Source organism: Cavia porcellus, unplaced genomic scaffold, assembly GCF_034190915.1.
Source record: "Cavia porcellus strain 051 isolate PalLab524CR breed Dunkin Hartley unplaced genomic scaffold, mCavPor4.1 scaffold_33, whole genome shotgun sequence".
Taxonomy (NCBI): domain Eukaryota; kingdom Metazoa; phylum Chordata; class Mammalia; order Rodentia; family Caviidae; genus Cavia; species Cavia porcellus.
In genome coordinates, this window is record NW_026947516.1 from 35,753,462 (window position 1) to 35,772,871 (window position 19,410).

The 19,410-nt window shown below is 33.6% G+C and overlaps 1 protein-coding gene across 17 annotated transcripts in view; it reads right to left on the reverse strand.

The window, feature by feature from the left end:
* Window positions 1-19,410, reverse strand: part of Dmd (dystrophin) — a 2,110,831-nt gene that overhangs the window by 1,109,952 nt on the left and 981,469 nt on the right. For all 17 annotated transcript variants that reach the window (XM_063242792.1, XM_063242803.1, XM_063242804.1 and 14 more), the window contains one exon: window positions 4,758-4,930. In XM_063242792.1, coding sequence (XP_063098862.1) covers window positions 4,758-4,930 — 173 coding nt within the window. The remainder of the gene's footprint in view (window positions 1-4,757; window positions 4,931-19,410) is intronic.

A 19,410-nucleotide genomic window follows, 5' to 3' on the forward strand; every position in this document is an offset into this window, starting at 1 on the left:
AAATCAGTTTGACTTTTAATTTTCTACTTGTCCTCAGTAAAGAGCAATGTCTTCTTTACTTTATAACATTTAATAAAGGTGTGCCTTGCAATTACAACATTCAAGAATTTGGTGATTAATGGTGGTCTCAGCACTTATGACTTAGAAATGCTGAGAATATGCATTTTCTATTATTTGCAATTTATTGTAAGGAAAATAAGTAATCTTTTTAAAACTAAATATTTTGGTGAAGGTAAAATGTAGATGTGCTATTTCGTATGTGCTTGGAAAAGTCACTTAACATCTTCCAGAGTTAGTTTTATTCTCGATAAAAAGCTCAGAACAAAATTAGAATTTTATAGATATTTTTATTAATTATGAACTATCTTTAATAGTTTGGATTATTATTCCGCAAATATTTATGCCTCTCCTGCATCCGCTGTAGGAAGAGACTACTTTCCCCTTCAGGTGACATGTACTGGTCAACAGAATGTCAGTGGATTGACAGCACCACAAGGCATATGCGTTCTTAGAGCATTAAGCTCGGTCCATGCTCTCGTGATCTATCATGAGTACAGCATGCCACTGACCATTTATCTTTACCTTACAGTAAAGATATACACAGACATTCTTTTTTTTTTTTTTTTTTTTTTTTTTTTTGTCTTTTTCCTTTTTATCGGTACCAGGGATCAAACCCAAGACTGCCTGCTTGCAAGGCAGGCACTTATGCCTCTGAGCTAAATCCCCAGCCCCCTGTACACAGAAATTCTTAAACATGCATTGTGGAGCCTAGATTAGCTGACCCACATCTTGAGCAGATCTACCTAGCCAAACCCACCCAAGGCAAACCACAAAGCAAGAAGCTCACATTGTTTCAAATCATAAAGTTTGGAATGATTTGTATAACAACATTGTCATGATAATAGCTGATTATAAATTTAAAACATATATGGATCACACATGAAAACATACTGACATAAAACTCATTACTGGAGCAAACGTATTTTGATTCACACTACAGTTGGCCTATTGGAGGGTTAATCTTGACTGCCAACCTGCCTGGCTTGAAAGGCACCTAGATTAGTAAAGTACATTTCTAGGTATAGGCACATTTTAGGTCCTGAGGATGTGACTTTGGGGAAAGTGTTTGGTCACTAGCCCCTTCCTCTACGGTGCTCTTTTCCTATGCTCTGCTTCCCACACACCAATAAGTGAGCAACTTGTTCCACTGTGCCCTTCAGACACTTGTTTCTGCCTTAGAGCCAGCTGACAATAGCTGAAACCATGATCCACAATTAAACCTTTTCATCTTTAAATCATCGGTGTCTGGTAGTTTGTCCTAGCAACAGGAATGCTGGTGGAAGTAGTTTATTAATGTTTTCAACAGATTTTTGTTGAGGACCCAACATGAAGGCTGTAGTTTGTCTATTATAAACAAACAGATTATAATCTCCAAAAACGTAAGACCCCACCATCATATAGGTCTTGTTTGGGTACATGACCCTGGCTCTCATTGAAAGAGACCAAATGTCAGCTATTTATTTTCCCTGCACCCTGGCAATTAACTTCTTGTTTTGTGACCTAGCTTGCCTCACAATAGGAGTCATCAATTTATAGCCCATTAAAACCTGATCTGCCATTCATCTTGGTAAATAAAGATTTCCTAGAATAAGTCATACATCTACATTTATGTATCATTTATGGGTTCTTTCACCCTATAGTAACACAATTGAATAGCTGCAGTGGAAACTACACAGCCTGTGAAGACTAAAATAGAGGTAACTGATTCTTTAGACAACAAAAATTCAACCTCTGCTTATCAGATGGTTCGGACAGAGACCTTAATTCTAGAGTGAGCGATGTATGAAAGAAGTTGTGAAGCAAATATTTCCTGGCAGTGATAGCTGTAAACCATGTTCAGTGGTAACGGTTCCTCTGGTGTAGTTGTGGGCCATGGCCATGCTCTCAGTTTATAATTTTGATGTACCTTTTGCCTCAAAACTGTATGTGATTTTAGATGGCTAGTTTTGCTTGAAATGTGGCTTCCATTTCCCATTGATACTATAAGAAACTTATCCTAGAAAATTACATAATTTTATCTAAGGCAATCCCAGTTGCTTTCTGTTCATTGTAGATCAGAATCTTGAAAAGGTCACAGGTTTTAATTAATTCTTAATTCTGAGTAAGATGTTTTTATTCCGTCCTCCAGGAATCTTGTTCTCACCTATTATCATAGTTCATATCAATCAGCCCTTTATTTCACAGACTGGTTGGCCAGGTAGAAATTTGTTTAAAGCAGAGAATTCATCTAATTCATCTATCTATGGTGATCAGGAAAATTTGAGAGTGTAAGAATTAATTAGCAGTTGTGAAGACTAGAAAACCCATATGGCCACCATTTTTAACATCAAAATATCCACCCTTAACTGAGCCATTTTCAAATATAAGCAATCCACTAAACACACTACCTGCATTATGTCAAATAATCCTTACAATTAACCCAATGACTTGGGTACTATATTTATCCTATCAAAGAGGAGCTGGTGAAGCATAAAAATTAGGGTAACTGTTAAAGGACACATAACTAGTGTGTTGCAAATCCAGGACTCCAAACCAGGTTTGACTCTAGAGTTTCTGTTCATAAGCAGTTCTTAAAATAGCTCAATCAGAGATGAGACACAAAGTCGTGGAAAATGAAAATCGTCTAATTCTTAGAAAACATGTCTTCTGGCCTTTGTGTAAAGAAAAAGTGCATCTTCTGAGTTGGGGTAAGAGACACTGTGTCCTTTATCAGAAATGAGAAAGATCTCAGATTTGGGGTAAGATTTCTACTATTCTATCTATGGAATAGGATTAATATTTCTGCTTTCTTTTTGAAGCTAGGGAGAAAATGAACTGAAAGGAAATTTCTGTATGATCCTATGAAAAGTGAGTAATTGATTCTGTATCAAATGATTACTTATGAAAGTCAAAATGAACCCTGAAAAGGCAGATTGTATTATCTCTAGTGTAAAAGTAATAGGTGCCTAGGAAGTAGAGTAAACACTGGTTACTTGAGAAATGCCAAGGATTCTTAGGCAATGCTCTGGGTATTATGGAATTCTGGGAGAAAAACACTGACTGCAAGAAAACATCAGAGACAGCAATATTCTGACAGTGGAATGAGCACTCCAAAGTGGATGATGGTAGTGAGCACATTGGAGCAGCCTGCAGGTGCTCATAATGAGTAGGCTACTGACTCTAGAATGTGATGGCAGTGTAAGATTTTAAGTTTGTCGACTCAGTTGCTGAGTTCTTTTTCCTTCATTAAGCCTGCCTTAAGGCCCCCTGGGGCCAGCTATTTTCAAAATCCCTTTTATCCAAAGGAAAAGTATTCTCAGGTGTCTGGGAAGAGCTTTTATACAACACAGAGCATTCATTCACTATGTGTCTGGCACTATATTGGACCTGAATGCATCCACACATTTAGACTTTGCTTTAAAGAGCTTGCACAAGAGGCAAAAAGTAAAGAAATTGAATACTATGAGATAAATTGTGGGATTAGGCCACACCGAGAGTGTACTCAATGTGATAGCTGCCACGTGTAAATATGAAGTGATTTAGTGTTAGTTTATTACATTAAACAGTAAAACAACATTAAAGTTTCCAGGCACTGTGATCCATTAATACTCTTAGCATTTTAGAATGCACACTGGAGACAACATCTCTGGTGAGACCTGAAGGACAGGTGCAAAAGAGATGGAAGTGAATTTCACATTGATAAAGCAAAAATTGCCTGTAGTAGGGTAGGTGGCAAGTGATGAACAATGACGCTGACCAGATAATCAGGGATCCTGTGCAGGCCTGATATGTCAAATTAGTGAGTCTGGACTTTTTTGTAAGGTAAACAAGATTGTATTACTAAAGTTCTTAAACTGGATAACTCTAGATGAAAGATAATTAGAAAATGATAGTAACAATCATTGGAAACAATAGAGATTAATGCTAGAAATATCTGTTGCAGGGTTTAATGCAGTAAACTAAGAACTAAAATAACATTTAGACATGGACATATGTGAAGAGTCGTAAGAATTTCCTTATAATTATTTATCAACTGATTTCTTCTGAGAATAATGAAGACTACCCTCAGATCATAGAACTTTATGAATGAAACTGTAACAGAACTTTACTACATTTTATCTGAATTTCTAGAGGAAAAATATATTTTACCTTCTTGTAATGTGAGGTTAAAGATTGTAACAGAATTACTAAAACTTTAAATCAAAAGCTAAATATTTTAATTAAGATACCCCACAAATAAGTTAAAATCAACTTCATAAATTCTCCATAGGGACAAAATAGAGGGGGTAAAATTTTAAAGTATAAAGTTATCAACCTCCAAAATTAAAAAAAATGATTTCTATGTTTTCAAGCATATTAATGAATTATCAAATACCTATAAACATATATGACAAAGATTTTAAAGGTTTATTTTTATATTTTACAGCTGTTTGTACCACCTCAATTAAATGAATAAACTTGCTTTGACAATACCTGAAGTTTTTGAGGGTGATATAATGCTCTAATGTAATATTAATTTCAGTAAAGAACAATTTCTACTATTCAATTCATTAGCCTGAGTCATTCATCATTGTATGTTCTCATTCCACTTACCTTGTCCCTGTGTTGTTAATACCTTGCCATTCTTTCTTCTATCTTTTTCCATGGAGGGCAATAACACAAATTCTATAATTTCTGAAAACAATTACAATTGCTTAGTAAAGTACAAGATTACCTACCCTTGCTGATCCTTGTATAGTTTGTTGACTTTTTCCCATTGGAAATCAAGCTGTGCAAGGGCTTCCTGTAGCTTGGGCCTTTCCGCAGGGGAAGCACTTTGCAGTGCTGCCATCTTCTTGCTGTGAATAAGGTCAATCCGACCTGAGATTTGTTGCAGATTATCTTTTATATTCTGTAATGTTGAAAATTTAAAAGAAGTAAAACACAAATCAGCTTTCTATGGAAAGAAGAATAAAAACAAAAATAGCCCAGAAGAAATGATTGATCTTGTGGCTTTTAACTGTTGACTTTTTAAAGTTATATCCTTGAAATCTAATGATTCCAATGTGCCTGAATTCAACGCATAATTCATAGTTCCCAACCTGACATAGCTGATCATTCCCTATGTCTTACAACTGCCTGTATTTTATTTCTGTAACATGAGCTTTCCGGTTTTTCTTCCACTTGTGTGCCTTCAGTCCGGTTTTCTGTATCTCCTTTCTCATACTGATCTCAATATTTGAATCTCCAGCTCCACATTTGTGCTTCTTTATACTGTCTACATTCTCCCTCACATTTATTCCCACAGCATCACATAACTCTGTAAGACAATGATACCAACCTTTATATTTGTAGGCCACACCTCTCCTCTGAACCTCAAACTAACAAATCCAAATACTTTTCTGAGTACTAGAGTATCTTGTGAGCCCCTCACACTTAACATGGATCAAAAAAAATTCTGAACTGTACCCCCTTTAATTCTTCTCTTCCCATGGTATCTCACATTTTGACAAATATCATATAAATTAGTAACTACTCTGGTTGACAACCTTGGAGTCATTATTGACTTCAGTTTCTCATATTCAAATTGTTGCATTAAACTGTTGCATTCTCTTTCAAAATGTACTTAGAATTTAAATACATTTATTTATATGACTATTTCCGTTCTTTTTCCTCTAAGAGGAAAAATGTTTATCACTTTGGTTAAACAACAGCCCCCAACCTTACTTTTTCTGCATTTTTTCATAGCACTATGATTAACATTAAATTGTATACCACATAGTCTGTATAAATCAGTAGCATAAGTGTGAGTGCAGAGATGATGTCAAAGGTATGCTTGGTTTAGTGGGTACCCAATGCCAATGCTTTTCTGTTGAATAAATGAATGAATAGATCCCCTGAAAATTAACTCCATAATTTTTTCTGAAAATCACAAGCTGAAATATCATTATATATAAATTGAGACATTTAATATTGACAAATAGTTTTATGAAAATATATATTTAGCTGGTCTTGAAAGAATGAATTTGATTATTTTATTCATTATAATAGCCATGGACAAGTCAGGTGAACAGATATTTAATGTGTTCTTCTTTTAGTACAAGGATCTACACAGGGAAATTGATGATGAATGAAGTCTGGTTTGTTTTTAAAAATTTTTTAAATAGATTTTTTGTAATGATAAAGGAAACCTGGTTAAGATAATTGGAGAACTAAAGTAAAGCAGACACATGTAGGTGAAAAGAAGCAATATGATTAGTTCTCTAAGAGACACCAGATATTTTATAGATGTTCAGAGAAGAAAAACATCTTATATATCATGTTTGCTCACAGAATCAGGAAAGGGTCCATAAAGAAGGGGCAACCTGATGTAGTAACAGCTGAGTAGTGAAAGTAGAAAACACATTAGTTAGTAGGTACCATAAAAAGCCAGGTAATGTAAGCCACCAGATGTGGCTGGCCTTTTAAAGAATATAGATGCAAAGAGGGAGACGGAACAGAAAACAGATATCAGAGATGATTAATAATATACATTGAATCTGAAATCACAAATTCTGTATATAATTCAGAAGTCAGTGAAAAAGTGAAAGACAATACAAATAGTCCTCACAAATGTATTGACCAGCTCTAAATGTTAAGAATCCATGGACAATGTTGTTTGTATACATTCATCAGTTCAGCTCTTCAGCTAGGTTATCTGAAACAAACTAATGTATTATTGCAACATAACTATTTTAGCATGTGTTTCCAGCATAAGGAATTACAATATTTTATCCACCATAATACTACACTTTCAAAGTTAACAAAAATACTATTAAGTTAATAAAATTTGAATCAGCTAGTATATATTTCAGTTGAGTCGGGGAAGAAGTTTAGGAATGAGACATGACAGAATTAAGTGATCACATGTACATGAAAAAGGAGGCTGGGAATAATTTCTAGGGATATGTCTTTGGCACCCAAATGATGCCTCTGCATATATGTGTAAGTTATAATTATGCAGAGATGCCTTTGAGACAACAAACTGTCCATGTTCAATAGGCGATTGGCATCAGATTTTGGGAAAAGGAATGAGAGAGGGCGGGCACCTATGGTTGGGCAGTACGTGTTTTCACATTCCTGCATGGTTTGATTTTCTGAGGAACAAAGAGCTTTGGAAACGAGTTGAAGAATGATTGTCAAACATAGAGTACACACTACCGAAATGCTCCAGAAAAGTTTAAACACATCTCACCTAGAGCTCTATGCTTACATTTTATAATCCAATGATTTCAGACATAGGTATTCCCCTCTTCATTGAGACGATTTGTTTATATCCTAGAGCACAATATGTTTCTCTACCCCCTCCAAAAAACAATGTGCCAGCTACTTTAGATAATTTCCTAGAGTCACAATGTTAAGAGTACCCATATGCTTCTATGATCCTTTTGATTAATTAATGATACATTCTCTGATACGGAAGGTCTCATCTTTCTTGTCTGGGTGAATATAAATAGAAACCATAACAAAAGTCAGTAAAATTGCATAGTCTTGATTTCTTCCATGTAAATATGGGAAAGAGTTCAACCTTGTACAAATTGAACACTAGGTTGTATAGGGAGTGGCTATTACAGACTTCAAAGTTTCTCAGATAGGCTCTGAAGAAAATTTCACAGGTACTGTGGGTTGCTGCTAAGCAGTTAAAGGTAGATTTTAGATTTTTAGTTTCTTGTTCTGAAACTTCAAATCTGCAGTTCGCAAATACTTCTTTTTATGCAAGGACTAAGCTGTAGCATCAAGTAAGGATATAGATCACTTAACTATTAATTGTAAAAATCAATGCTTAGATTGAGAACCTAGAGAAAACTAAGCACTGTGTTCCTTTGTAGCTCAGAGACAGGATAGAATACAAGTGTTCTGAGTGACAAATTTGAGAGAGGTTTGCAATAATTTCAAGATATTCTATCGAAGCTATTTTGTTTAGTATTTAAATTTATTTTTAAGGTAAAGTACTTATGAAACAGATCAGGTACTAACATCTGAGGGAATCATGATAGTACAGAAATGTCTTGTGAATTTACTCATCTGGACAAATTCAGGATAAAACTGTTTTCTGCCAGTTTCACATACATGACAGCTGTCTATGGATGAATCTTTGTGGCAAATAGGGGCAGAGGAAGGAGATGAATCTGCCCAACAATTAAATGTCAGGGGGGCCGGAAGAAGAAACAGAAGAGTAAAATGTTTCAAAATCAAGTAATGCCATAATATCTGAATGGAAGATGGAACTGCCCATAAGTTACATGCAGTTAAGCCCTAGAGTGTAAAGTTCATTTGGAAATAAAATTGGTGACTTTATCAAGAGCAATTTCTACATGTTGGATGTAGAAAATAAAAATGTAGTTGGAGTAGATTGTCTTTGGCTGTCATCTTCTTTCACTACAAAATAGAGAATTTTTACTATTACATAATAGTTTACCACATTTATTTATGGCAGAAAAATTTACCAATGAGAAAATAAAAACTGATAATACTAAGAATATTTGTAAAGGATTTAATGGATTTGGTATCTGCTGTTGATGCCCTAAAATTCATTAGACTCACGTTTGCCTTTAGTATTCCTTTTCCATCATTTATATGGTGAATTTTTGCCATGTTTTGGTGATTATGAACTTGAAACATTCAGTGGGTCTAGGGCTATCCCATTCTCTTGATTATGTTAGGTGTAGAAACATGTCTTTTCAAAGCACAAACATCATTTTGCTGCTTCTGCTATTCTCTGACCTGGGAAGCCTGATTTCACTGGCACTCAATCTGATTGAGGTACAGGTTCTGTACGTCAGGGACTCCACTTCTGCTTGATTAGCAGCCCATTTACAAAGACTCCTAACTATAACAAGTTTTCCATTTGGTGCCCAGCAGCCATCTGACTGACTGGATGATTCTTTAAATTCCCACTGGGCAACTAGTTACATCTGTCTCACTCAGTGCTTGGGGAACCCAAACACTTAAAATTCATGGTCCTAAGCAACTGAGGAGGGAAAAATCAATACAGGGAAGAAGAATCTTACCATCCACAATAGAAAAGTTATCCAATTACGGATTCAATGTGGTTTTGTAAGATACACACACACACACACACACACACACACACACACACACACAAACACAGATACACACACACACACATTCTCTGAAGATTGAGCTTGTAAAGATTTCTGGTTTTAATATGAGTCCCAGGAGTGCTCTTGATGCTCTGGAAAGGAGTAGAATTGCTTAGAATCGAAGTATGAATGGTTTTAGCAATGTTGGGCAGCACGGGGCTAAGGCAAGAAAACTTTTTATCTTGAATAAGAAAAGTGAAAAGCAAAAACTGGGGCAGGGTATGTCTCCCTGGATATCGAGATAATAGTTCCTTGTTGCTTTCTCAAAGAATGTTGTCAAGACTGGCAGGAGCCTAGAAAATCCTGTTCAAAGCCCTGCACATACACATTTCCCCCAGGCAATGCACACAGCAAAATGGTACATGCAACAAGGAAAATTCTTGTAGTACTTTCCATAGTTTAAAGTCACAGACAAAATTCTCTTATAGCTTTTTTACTATTTTAGTTTGTCTAGAAATAAGTGATCTTTATAGTTTCTGACCCTCTAAAAATGAAACTGTAGTCCCTGTAGTTGCTATGGTGATAGACAAATCCCCAGGATCCCTATAGAATATAACATTTCCATGTCTTTCCCTGAATGGTTCCTTATCTTATCAGAAAATATGATGTCAAAATGATGAAGTACCTACTTTTTAGTCAACTCCCTTCTTTAATTTTGACATATTTCTATAAACTGACCTCCTTACTCCCTAGGAGCAACTCAGTGATATGTTTACTTTTTAGCCACACTTCCTGCCAATGGGAAATATAAATGTATAAAATAGAAACAAAGTTTTAACGTCTTGAAGGCAATTGTGTTTCAATTTATGTAAACCTTTAACATTTTAAAATAGCATTGTCACAACTCTAGTTTATAGCATTAAGTTAAATAAGACCCTAATTTAGAAACTATATAGAGAAAAGGTAGATAGTGAAGTAATTTTCACAATTGGAAGATAAAATGCAAAACAGCTAAAATAAAAAAGCAGAAATCTATGACCCATTCTACTTCAACTTTTGCAGTTATTTAGAAAAATGTTTTGTTTAAATGAAGCCTCACTGATAAGACTTACATTAAAACTATATTCCATGATTTTAAGATCTAAAAAAATACAAGGTTTTGAAACAGAATTTCCTTTTCAGACAAAATTCATTTGGAAGATTTATATGCAAATAATTTGAAGTGACAAATACTGTGTTTATCAAGTATTGTGGCTTTTGTTTCTTCAGTAGGCTAAAAACAGAAAATAGATGCTACAGACAATTTATTTAGGGAGCCAAGCCAGAAACCTAGTTGCCAACTAATCAAGTTGAGATAAAGGTCTCAGGTAACACTTAATTTAACTATGCTCTATTCTCTATCATAAGGGGAGACTTCTAGTGTTTAGTTTTTCTTCAGTCTAATGTAAAGTGACAACAACTCCCGTGCTGTCAGACTGTTTCATTACAGAGGCTCTCTTTATCCAACTAAAAGGTAAACCTATTTATATGAATGTCAAAGTAGATGTTGCAGAGACTGAATAAACCAAGAGTAGAATATATTGATACCTGATAAACTGAACTTACATTTAATTGCTTCTGATGAATGGAACCTTTAAAAGCACTAATTTTTAATATCTTTTCTTACCTACAACAAAGTCCCTTGTTTCTGAAATTCTATGAAAAGTGCTGGCATGATATCTAGTATTTAAAGTACCATCATTTCTGCTTCCCCTTCTTGTTAGTAGTCATAAAAATAAATGAGCATCTCCAAGATCCAAAATGTGAAATATAATTTAGCACTTGGACAAGCCTCATCATCTAATGATTACATGGGAATATCTGTAATGTTCAAGGGCATTTTACACCAAAAATAAGTTCAAATAAACCTTCTTCTATTGACAATTATTACAATGTTATTATCTTAAGTGATAAATCAATTGTACATACAAATATTAAAATTTATCATTTAAAGTGGTCCTTAATAGCAAAACATTTACTAAGATGTTTTCAAGGTTAGTCAAAAAGTTACACAAAATTAAAATGAAGTAAAATTTCAGCCATATGAATATATATGTCCATCAAAAAATGAAAGGCTAAATAAAGTGTGATATTTTATATACAATGGATTATTACTTTGCCCTAAATAAAGATATAATGGAGACATTTTTAGCAAGTGGATGCACCTTGAGACCATAATCTTAAGAGGAATAAATCAGACACACAAATTTAAATACCACATTGTTTTTCTTGTGTAAGAAACACAAAGTATAACTAAGGAGCAAAATAGAAGATCTATATTAATTAATAGGGAGAAATTTTTCAAATGGGAACAGGTATATAAGAGATGATGGAGGGGGCAGGAAAGGAATTTGAAAAAAAAGAATTAAAGAAATAAATCACGCTTTTGTAAATAGAGAGGGAAAGAAAGGTTAGAGTGATGGGAAGGGAAGAGGAAAAAAAGTTATTTTTTTATTTTAAAGTTAAGAATTTTAAAAATTAATTAAGATGTGTTGTGATCATGCAGAAATTTTCCATAACTAATGTACTGCAAATAGGTACTACTAAGAATAAATGTTTAAAAATATTTTTAAAACTCATGATAATGTGAAATTTTTGCTTCAGTGCCTCTTGTCCTAAAATTGACTTCAATATCTCAATGATATTCTGCTTTACAGTATTCTGAATTTCATTTTTTCCAAAGAAATGATAACATTGGTTTTTATGAATCCTTCAGTTTTCTCTGAAGTACTTACATTAGAAGATGGCTGGAAGCACCTACATCTCATTAGTTTTCATACTAGCTTCTGTGAGCGAACTCTATTTATTGGTTCAGTAATATTTTGCTCATTGCATCATTTACTTCTTCCCCTACACTGAGCGCAGCTACTGTCGCCGTTGTTGCCTAGCTCTCATTTCCTATTGATTCATCTTCCAGGTCTCTTGTTTATTCTCTGAGACCTTCATCTATGTCTTCATTACCGCAATACATAAGACGTGTGGTCAGAAAATTCAATGAATTTTTAAAAACATTACAATAAAAGACACATTGCCACTAAGCCGTCTCTAGATACTGCCCCCTTATTTGAACACATTTATTCCCTGATTTTCTGAAGCAGTCCAGTTCTGAAAGTGAAAAGACTGATTAAGGGGGCAGTATATAGAATCAATAGGAAATGGATAGAAATTTTTTGAGGGAAGTAATAACAATACATCTTTTACATCTGTATTACATCTGTAATACAGTTTTAAAATTTAAACATTCACTGTATTTATCACACCTCATATTTAGTGAAAACTTACTGTGCTCCTTACATTTTATATACTGAGGATACAACAGTGAGCCAGAAAGTAAATAAACGCAGGATAAATGAGTAAACTCTATAGCCACTTGGTGGTCAGCACTAAGAAGCAGAAGCATATAAAGCAGGGAAAGAAGATATGAGATATCCAAAGGAGGGTTAAGCATATCAGGAAGCATGACATTGATTTGTAAGTAAATACTTAATCAAACTGAAGGAACGAGCCAAATGAAAGTCCTGAGAACATTCCAGGAAGGAAAGCAAGTGCAAATATCCTGAACACTGGAATGTGCCGAGGGGAAGGGTGTCAAGCAACTTGAAGGCAATGATCATGGCTGAGGAATGTGAGCCAAGCAGGAAACTACCAGAGAGAGAGTGAGATGGGCAAGCCATGGAGAGCATTGTGAACATAATAAGGACCTCCCTGTTTATCCCAAAGGAAAAGGAGACTAGAGCTGCCATTATCTGCAGTGTGGACAATTTTAGTTGGATGAGGTTAAGGGGCAAAGTTTAAAAATTGCATGTTATTTGGGCATTTTAATATTTCAACTGTTATTAGATTTCTACATAGCTATACTCAACTCAGAGTTCAGATGAGAAATCTTGACTAGAGACAGAAATTTGGGAGCTATTGGAGCTAATTTTTAAAATCTCTTCTTCTACATTTGCTGTTAAAATATGGATATTTTCCTGTATTCCTATCTTAGCCCTCTTTTCATCTAACCCAACTCCTGGACAATATTAGCCACTCCCATGATTTAAATACCTTCAGGATGCAATGGAATCTTAAATAATGGAGGTGGGAAGAGAGGCAGGGTATAAAGATGATACAATAAAATTACTGCTCATGTAGTCTGACAGAGAAGGCATTCACAAATGGAAAGATCTAACTAGTTAATGATCAAATTTACTTCAGATATTTGTGGGCTAACAAAAGTAGGAGCAAAAAGAAGAAAATGTAAAGAACATTCCAGTCTATAATTTGGTAAAAATTCAGCTAGAGACTTGTTTTTTGGTCACAGTGGGGTTATATATATATATATATATATATATATATATATATATATATTACAGAAAAACTATCTTAGACTTTATTAGTCCAGTAGAAAAATACATCTGGAAATACAGTCTACAATATTTAGCACCAACATAAAAAAGTGGGTGATCCTAGTGGGAGTTTGGAGATTGTTTTAATAAAATTTAATAATTTGAGTACTGGTACACTTACCCCGATTAAGGGTAGAAATCTCAGATTGGTGTATCTAGGTTGAAAACAATTACTGTATCTCCTCTATTCATTTTTACTACTTTGTTTTTTTCTACTTGTCTCTAATTGATTAGGTCACTTTAATGATTCTCCCTGTTCAAAAATCTATCACTGACAACTGAGAGCTTTATGAATAATTTCAAGACAGTATTTAGTCATTCAAGACTCCCCACAAAAACAAAAACAAAAAGAAGCTGGATCTAAAGGTTTTTTTTTTTTTAAATCCAAATTGCTCTCTCAATATCAGACCAGCAACGACACATTTGTTTGGAAAGTTATCCCTCAAACAAGGCATTCTGATGCAGGTTTTTATGTTCATTAATGTTTTTCTAAAGTATAGAACATTTTCTGTATCTAGAATCTGGATAATATAGGGATTTAGGGCAGCAATTTTGGAGAGCACATTGTGTCAGATTCCAACTATGTACAGTACATCATTTACAAACTGCCTTTTCTAGTGAATTTGCTCAACTAACCATACATAAGATTTTTATTCTCAATATGAGTATAATGCTAGTGGCTTGCTCTTACAGTTATTGCTATGACCATATGAGTTACTGCCAGTCAAGGATTTAGAATATGACCTAATACATTGTAATAAGTGGTAGCTATTAGCATTATTCAGGTTCCTATTATATTCCAAGCTCAACCTAAGACTTCCTCCTCCTTTAGACAGTTCTTTCCAGTTTGAGTTTTCTACATTGTTTTTACCTGTTCAAAAATTCATTTGCATTCATATCTCACAATGTATAATTTGGCTTAGATTGTGTCATTTCTGCCTTAAAGTACTGCCTATCTTGTTCATATAGCTATTATATGTATAATCAATAATGTTACAAATCACCAGTGCTCAGGGAACACATCTAATGTTTTGTTTTGTTTGTTTGTTTTTTTACTATAATTTAGGGTATTGGACATAGCACATGGCTCTTAATAAATATATGTTGACTTAAAGTAAAATATGAAATTTAACTTGCTTGTGAAAATCTAATTTTGAATGGAGCCACTGAACTTTACAGTATTGTACATTGTTCTTCAATTTAGGCCTGGACAGATGTGAACTGTTCAGTTGCTTCTGTTTACTGTATTTTATTTTCACTGGTTATCTGGCTGTTAGAATCAATACTGGAGTCATAGTATATCTGCAATTTCTGACTGACTTTACCCATGGTGTCCTCACAGCATCTCATATTACTAACCACAAAAAGTTCTTATTTCTTATGCCTGCCCCTATCTCCCAGATGGTACACAATATCAAGAATGAGAAGAAAAACGCAAAACATACATTTTACTCCTCTAAGCTGTCCTCAAATGCAACAATTCTAATCTGTCAGGACCAACTAAACTGAAAATAATTTCTCAAGTCAAATTGTGATAGGCTTCTTTAGTGTTGTGCCCATTGTGCAAATCATTTTATACAAAATCATGACAAAAACTGCCCCTTACACATGGCAAGGGATAGTTGTGTGGAAGAAAAGTGTTTTACTCTTAATTAAAATTCAGACATATGGTGTTCTGCATTTCCTAAGTTTTTAGGGGTGGGATATGCTTTTAAGTCTTGCACAGCTGAGCAGAGAAGGGGTAAGCAGCTATGTGGAGAACAATTATAGGGCTAACCACCAATCCAAGGAAACCTGAAAAACTGATAAACATATTATGCCCAAGGAATGGGATGGAGGAATGAAGCCAGTATGTTGTTCTTTCTTTTCCTTTTGTACTCTTCCATAGAAATATGAAGTCATGAGTATTTGATTATTTTTACGAAGAACTAAAAATTCATTGTGCGTGATCAAGAAAGCTCAAAAACTGTACACAAGATAAAGTGTAATCAAGTATTCACAAATTAGTACAAATTATAGGAGACTAATCTCGAATTCATAAATACATTTTATAAAATGATGCCCGTTTTCTAAATGACTCATACTATTGGTATATGGGAGAAATGGTTTCTACCATAATGTTTTACATGGGTGATAGGAAAACAAAGCCACTCACTGATACAATTGTTCTGAATCTAAACGCAGAATTTTAGAGAAAAATATTTTTTGAAAACCCAAAGAAACATAAAAACAAAAAATTGATATAGTGCCAAAAACTCACTCTACTGAATATCCTTACGATTCTGAAAGTTTCTTAGATTTTCTGAATGATGGCAATGCCTTTCTTCTTTTGGAATTGGTAATAATTGATGCATTAGTCATATGTTATTTACAACACAAGGTTATTGACTTATTCTGATAATTTTTGATGATATGCATTGACATTCAGAAGCGATCAGACATTGGCAACAGTAATTGTACTTGGTTAAATAATACAACATTTCCAATATTTGAACGTTTGACTGGCATTATGGCAATTCATAAAGTTTATCAGTATTGCAGTATTAACATGTCCATGGTCACAAATTTAAGCAGAAAAATTTATTGCAAGCTATCTTTCGAAAATAACAAAAACGCCCAAAATTAAAAAGATAAATGTCAAATCTCTAAAAATATTTCCAATACTGATTAAATCATTCTTCATCTGAGCTTCAATATTTTTAGTTTAACCAATCATTCTAAGCTCAGAATTAGAAGAAATAAACTCAAATTGATGAAACAGATTTGAGAAAAAGTGAATTCAATACATTTAATTTAAAAACTCTTAAAAAACAAGAAAACCTAAAAATCAAACAAATTTGAAAACAACTTCTTCGAGGTACAGGAGAATTAGCATTTTTATACCTCAAGATAAATGTCTATAAAGTGAGCTATTGATTTGGCATCTATAATAACTAGAAGAATGGAAAACATTACCCTGGAGTAAGTTATATCTAACTTTGGAAATCTGGTAAAGGATACAACTGAAAGTATATAAGATTCTCTAACAGAAATTTTTGTTAAAAGGAAATATTTTTAGCCTACATTTATTCTTTTCTTTTACTTTTTGAACTACTTCTCAAATCTGTAATATTTTAATTTACTTATTTTGCTAATATTTTAATTTAATTATTTTGAAGATCAATATGCAGTTTATAAGGTATAATAATTCCTATTATATTGCTTTATAAAATTCTTAACATGGAAATTTACTTGCAATGATTTTAGATCATTTGATGCAGCAATATGGATTTCACAAATCCTAAATTTTAGAAAATTATATATTTCAGGAAAAAGTTGTTGCCATAATTCTATAAAATTTCACACTGTCTCCAATTTCACTGTATGAATGTTCACTTTTTATGCTTTAATTTAGTGATATGGACAACTGTTTCTGGGAAGATAATGTGTAGCCTGTTAACTGGTGATTTCGTACTGTATATATATATTTTTTCTAGAAATACTGTATTATTTGTACCATTTTACTGCATTGTTTTTTTTTATTTCCTTTCTTTTTTTCTTCTCTTTAAATAAAAAAAAATCACACTACACAATAATTCTGCTGAGTTGTGTTGGAGAAGTATTTTCATTGCTCTGATTTCAATGTTATGAAAACAGGCTTAGAAATTATATTTTATTTGCCTGAGGGTACACCTATTAGGTATCAGATAACATTGTCCAAATCTTTTGGTTGCAAATACGTTGCTTTGCCAAACTCCGCTGTATACTTCTTGTCACAAGCATATAATGCAAGGTAAAACATTACAAAAATATTAGTAATTTAATTGTATTTGGGTTCCTTGCCACACTCTTGCATAAATGATTGGTTTAAAATTTACTCTGTACATACCCAGAGCAAATATCTCCTTGCTGATACATGTGTAGAGTTTTAGAATTCATATGCTTGGATGATGGAACTTGATGAGTTAGGGTGCACTGCAAAAGATGGTAATTTGATTTCCTACTTTAGTCTTGTCACTGACAGAGTGACATTTCTCTGTCTTCTTCATGGAATCCATGCTTGCATGAACCAAACTGTCACTCATTCAGTCAAAAAAGCTACACTGAGTACCTAATAAGAGCTAGGTCTTGTTGTAAGAGACATAAGCACAGGAAGGAAAACAGGGATATTGTTTTTTCTTCCTGGTGGTTGAATAAGATGGATTTTGGTCTCCATAAGGTACAGGTCTGAAGGAGTACATGGCTCATTTATAATCTTTTCTGAGGACTCAAGTGTTTCTTTTGTTGATTCTGACTCAGTGACACCATCTTTTGTTTTGTTTTGTTCGCTACTGTTGACTGAACCCAGGGAGTTTGCACTGAGGTACATCCCTAACCCTTTCTTATCATTATCCTGAGAAAAGAGTCTCACTAATTTGCTAATTTCCCTAGGCTGAGATTGAATTTAGGATCCTCCAGACTCTCAGAGTGCTGGGCTTACAGGCATGTGCCACCACAACACACCAGGCTCATATATCAGCATCTTGATAAATGTACCACTGCAATTAAATGGGTCCACATATAAAGGTGTGCTTTTAGATTTGGAAAACCTTGCACTATAGTTTTCATATTTGGCGAAAGTGAAAACACTATGTTTAAGCCACTTAAGATACCAAAGACACATTGAGGCAGACACTCTGTGATTTGGATAACAGAAGACCACTCATCTTTTATTGCTAAGAAAAAAGTATTAGAGAAAACCATTAATAGCTGTTGTGATAGCAGCTGCTGGGGAGTAGCTCTATCTTAAAACTGAATAATAGAAATTGGAGTAACACAGACTCAAACTCCAGTTCATTTTCACTCTCTGGAATTTATCTTTATCTGACAAATGAAGGCAACACCCTATATAAATTTAATTCCTATACTCCTTAAACCCCATTCAGCTCCCAGGTGCAACACTAATGTCATGTCAACTTGAAAACAAGCAATCAATCGAAAAACACTGAAACACTTACTAATTAGATTTTTTTCCTGAGCCGCTAAATACATTTAATAAGTAATTTTTAGTGGCTCTATTTTAAATTGGCATTTTAACTTCATTACTTACGTGATTTATTGTCTATTTGGAAAAATTATATATATTTGGTCTAAATATTCCCCATAGGATGGTGCATTGTTTTTGTGTAAATAATGGCTCAGCATTTGTATGTTAAAGATTAAAAATGAAGTCATATTTGATCAAGATACAGTTTGACTAGCCCATAAACAGAAGTATAACCTACCCACAAGTTATTTCCAAACTCAAAATTTCTACCAAGCTCATAATTTCTACATTTTAAGATGAAAGTTTCTATATTGAATTTATAGGACAGAGATTATAAAGAAAGTCTTGCTGGGAGAATGGAGTAGTAGGAGAAAGTATTTAAATTATATTTTATAAGATTTGGGAACAAATTGCATCATGGGAATAAAAGTAAGACAACTGCTTATCATGAATACAGAATGATAGGGAGAAAGAAGGAATATAATAGTTCATAAAAGAGTAACAAAAATTATAAAAGAAAATTCCATCAAAGCACATATAAATGTGATCTGGGAATGACAATATAGAGAATATATAATCTCTTTACTGTAAGCTAATTTAAAAAATAAGGTATTATAGTAATAATTTAAGCAAGATTCAAATTGTGGTTAGTAGATTAATATTTGTATAGTACCAAAAGATACATAGCAAAGCAAACAAATCCCAAATCATAAAAAACAAATGAAGAAAAGATTGATATTTATCACTGAATAATTGTTAGTTGAAAAATTCAATTTTCCTCGGAAAAGTCATTGCATGATTATATTATTCAAAATGTTTATAGTCAAAAAGATCATTTTTTTAATAATACAATAATAGTACATTAATATCACATTTT